General features: G+C 38.1%; 1 protein-coding gene across 1 annotated transcript; it reads left to right on the top strand.

The window, feature by feature from the left end:
- Positions 1-1,442: 1,442 nt before the first annotated feature.
- LOC114263051 (F-box family protein) lies at positions 1,443-2,921 on the top strand. Its single transcript, XM_028203546.2, has one exon. The coding sequence runs from the start codon at positions 1,599-1,601 to the stop codon at positions 2,703-2,705; it is 1,107 nt and encodes a 368-aa protein (XP_028059347.2). The 5' UTR covers positions 1,443-1,598; the 3' UTR covers positions 2,706-2,921.
- The last annotated feature ends 1,559 nt before the right edge of the window (positions 2,922-4,480 follow it).

Genomic DNA, 4,480 nt, shown 5'->3' with positions numbered 1-4,480 from the left:
TGGGGAGATCGGCTTGGTGGTTGGCAGTGCTATGGTGAGAAACCATGGATCTAGTCGTGACCATACACTTTGATGGGTAGCAAGAAAGGGTTGTTGGAACAGGGTCTCCGGCGACAATGAGCACAATTGCCGCGCGAAGCAAAGCTTTCCTACAGACGGCGCCAACTGATAATACAGTTCGTGATGGTTGGGTGGGTCGGACTGATCCACGCTCCTCAAGCCTATGTCCGAATTACCAAGCCCACCGTAAGACCTGCATAAGAGTTCAACGAGGAACGGAGAGTCCCCCAGCGAACCCTCCGACGAGCAAGTTAGAGAGAGAAGAGGAGAATGTAGATAGACTAGAGATAGAAAAGCTTAACATTCTTCTTATCTTCAACATCTGCTTATATCCTCTGGTAATCATTTCGTTGTCCCTTCCGACCTGTCATCTTGGCCGAAAGTCTATGCTGAAGCTTACCTTGTTCAGGGTGAGGGCGTACTGTCCCGACGAAGAGGGGTTATCGCAATAAATGCTGTAAGGGGCCTCATTAATGACGATGTGGCGTAACAATAACTTTGCAAATCTTTGTCTGCTGATGTGGCTTACCATTCTCTTGCCACGTGTCTTGATGTCATTGGTTCTTATTGCTATGTGGGGCTTTAGCAGTTCTGGACTTTAGTATTTGAGATATATATTGGGCCCTAAACGGTGGACTATAATCTTTATGGGCTTACTCATATCAATTATTATTATTATTATTATTCTAAAATTGCATTTATGCCTCTTTTACAAAAGCTAAGCTTAAAGATCCTCCAAGTGATTAGTGTTAAAATAACAATGTTAAAAAAAAATTATACAATCAATTTATACGAGACTTTGCCTTCACTATATATATCTGGAAACAATTTTTTTTTGTGATTAGTTATGTGGTTTGTTAGGCTATCTGTCAATTTAAATAAGAATATCTCTATATTTTTCTTATAACAATAAAATAGTTTCTTTTAAATTATGAAAATTTTATGACAAGGAATTTTTTTTTTTATTGAAACTTATAAATTGGCTTATTTTTTAAGATTAAATTATAAACACATTTGTTAAGATTTGTTTAAAATATAAATTATCCTTTTATAATTTAAAAAATTATAAATATTTCATTGTCAGAATTTTTTATTTAGCAAAATTAATTAAAAAATAAAAATTTTAATTATTCTCTTATATAATAATAAAATTATTTAAATTTTTAATTAAAATATATTTTTAATATTATTAAATATTATGAATTAATTTCATAATTTATTAATAAAATAATAAATTTATTATGATATTATAAATTTAAGGATGGTAAGGATGGAAGGTAAGAGAAGGTGTGTTTGTAATTTTTTTTTTTTAATTTTTTGGCTGAATTTGTGAACAGCTGTTATGTAACAAAGTTCAACTAAACCCATGAGTCAACTGAACGACCTAAACCAAGCACACGCTTTCAGGGGGGCCCATCTTCAATTTTCCTTAAAATTTCCCTAATTTCAATTTCAACCCCCCTTCTGCCTCCTCTCTCTCTCTGTATCTCTCTCTAAAATCTCCGAGATTCTCTACTTCGCCCTACAACCGGAAAACCATGGACTCATCACCGATCTACTTTCTACCACAAGACACCCTCCATCAGATCTTCTCCAACCTCCCTCTCCGTGAGATCATACGTTGCAGATCAGTCTGCAAGTTCTTCAATCAAACGCTCACCTCACCTTCCTTCATACACCTCATCTCCACCCAACCCCCTCCCCTCCGCCTCCTCTCTCTCCGCCCCCCTCACCACCACCACCATAGCCGCCACGTGTCCTCCGATGCCACCCTCCACGCATTCGATCCCGACCAGAATCAATGGCTCCGATTCCCCCTCACCTTCCTCCCCTTCCATTCCCCTCAACCCGTGGCTTCCTCACTCGGACTCGTCTACCTCTGGGCCGACTCACCCGATTCCACTAAAACACTCGTCGCTTGCAACCCTTTAACTCGCCAGTTCCGAGTCCTCCCCCAACTGGGCTCGGCCTGGTCGCGTCACGGCTCGGTCCTAGTTGGGCCGCCCAACCGAGTGCTTGTATTGAGTGAACTCGCTGCCCTCTACTTCTCAGGCAGTACCAATAATTGGGTAAACTTTTCATCGAATTTGCCGTCTAAACCACGAAGCCCAATCTTGGTCTCAGACTCTTGTGTACTGGCTCTCTGCGATGTGGGTTCGCCTTGGAGAAGCCAATGGAAGCTGTTTTCATGTACACTGTCGAGTCTACAGAGCTCACAGTCATGGTCTCGGCTCGAAAAGCACGAGTGGGGTGATGTGTTTGATATCCTGAAACGGCCTCGTTTGGTGAGAGGGATTGGGAACAGGGTTTTGATGATTGGGGGTTTGAGGTCTTCGTTCTCGCTCAACGCCTCGTGTTCGACGATTCTGATCCTGAGGTTGGATTTGGACACCATGGAGTGGGACGAGGCGGGTCGAATGCCCACCCAGATGTTCCGGTGCTTCCAGGAATCGAGCAAGTTCAAGGTTTTTGGAGGTGGGAATAGGGTTTGTTTTTCGGCCAAGAGGGTTGGGAGATTGGTGTTGTGGGATTACTCGGAGATTGTTGGCAAGGGGGAGTGGAGGTGGATTGATGGCGTGCCGGGGAGCGGGGATGGGCTTTGCCGGGGATTTGCGTTTGATCCGAGGCTTACGGCCTTGCCTTGAAGGATTGGTTGGCGGGTTTTGCTGGTCGAATTTTATGTTGGTATGTTCTCTATGTTGCAAACATTGTTGTTGTTGTATTAATAGCTAAATTCATGTCAATGTGTTCTTTTTTGTATGTTATTGTGTTTTCTTTCTTGCTTTGCTGTAATTGTGTAATAGGAGTTACAATTTAACTTGAAATCCTTGTTAATGGAAAATGTTTCACAGAATTGGGTATTTGTTGAGTCATGTAGATACTTGAGAGTGGAGATAAATTTATTTATTTATTTTTTGAGGTTCAATGTGATCTATAGTATGTCAACTTTATTTTCTTTGCTGGAAGGACTGACTTTCTTTCACTTTGGTTTGGTTACAATCTTGTAATTTGCCTCAAACTTCAGTATGGTACTTAAATAATATAGTTAAAACTTTGGTTAGGGGTTCTCATTGTATAGGCACAATGTTATTAAGCCTCCGTTTGGGAAGTGGGTTGGCTTTTTGACTTTTTAGCTTTTTTGGCTATTTTAGCCTGGGCTAAAAAGCTTGGTTTGGGAAGAGCTTTTTGACTTTTTGGCTTTTTTGACTTTTTTTGTGAGAGAATAGTGTAATGATTATGGGTTGGATGTGATGTTTTGTTTTTTGTGGCTAAAATAGCCTATTTTGTCTTTTGTGGCTAAAATAGCCAAAAAAGCCTGGAAAAGCCCTTCCCAAACGGACCCTAAGTCATACTAGTTTCTAAAATTGTAAGTTTCATTAGGAGAGTGAGTTGATCATGTGGGCACTGTGTAATTAGGTTTCCTTTGTGTGTGTGTTCTCTCCATTTAGCTCTTTAATTAGTTTTACTTCTTTCTTTGTGTGTTGTGGACCCCGACTAGTTTATTCAGTCTTTTTTATATGAAGGATGTGTTCAGATGCTAAGGTGTCTTGCTCTCTATTGTATCTAGCTTTATAGTATCTATGTTTTGTTACCCTAATATGAATGAATGATTTTCTCACTTTGCCCTATTAGGCTGATTATTTAAGTAATGAAGTATTTCCTCTCCATAATTGTCAAATTGGTAATCATATTGTGAATTGAAATCCTAATTTTGCGATTAAGTTGAATCAAATCGAAAACCGTTAAAATTCAATACAAATTATACAAATTAATATTAAACAATGATATATATGAAAAAATACAATAAATTGATTTTGGCACATGCTATACAATAGTTCTTATATAAGGACATGTTTAAATTGTCTACTTGGGAAACCATTGCCGCCTTCATTACAAAAGATGTGGGTCAACTATAAAATTATTAAAATAAAAAATATAAAAAAAAACTCATAATATAATTGATGAAATCTGGAACTGCTTTGATTGCTTCGAACCTCCAATAGCTTTAAACGGAGAAGAAAAGGTGAATCTCTAGTGGCATTGGTGTGATGTAGGTCAAAAACTCTCCAACGGATAAGTTAGATTTGGAAACGTGGAGGGAAAGCAAGAGAATTAGGGTTTAAAATCTGTATTGGCTAACCTTCTGGATTGAAAATTTAAATAATTAAAGTTACACTTCTAGGAACCTAAGCTTTTAGATGAGATGATTGTTAACAATTCGTTGTATTGCTAGTTTACTTTTAACATATATATACATAAATGTAGAAAATTTAAATCCTTGCACTATTCTTCATCTTTATATATATACATGAAAATTTCCAATTTTGTGGCTTTTTGGCTTTTTTGTGTCAAAAAAGTTGGTTTTTTTGATGTAAAAAAGCTAAAAAGTTAAAAAGCCAAAAAGCTAGCTTTTTTGGAA

Source organism: Camellia sinensis, chromosome 3, assembly GCF_055761805.1.
Source record: "Camellia sinensis isolate YWXY chromosome 3, ASM5576180v1, whole genome shotgun sequence".
In the NCBI taxonomy this organism is placed as follows: Eukaryota; Viridiplantae; Streptophyta; class Magnoliopsida; order Ericales; family Theaceae; genus Camellia; species Camellia sinensis.
The sequence above is the reverse complement of the archived record's forward strand: the minus strand, read 5'-3'. Positions and strand labels throughout refer to the sequence as shown.

What these genes read in the sequence shown, in the direction of transcription:
- LOC114263051 (XM_028203546.2), top strand. Translation starts at nt 1,599, where the DNA reads ATGGACTCATCACCGATCTACTTTCTACCACAAGACACCCTCCATCAG.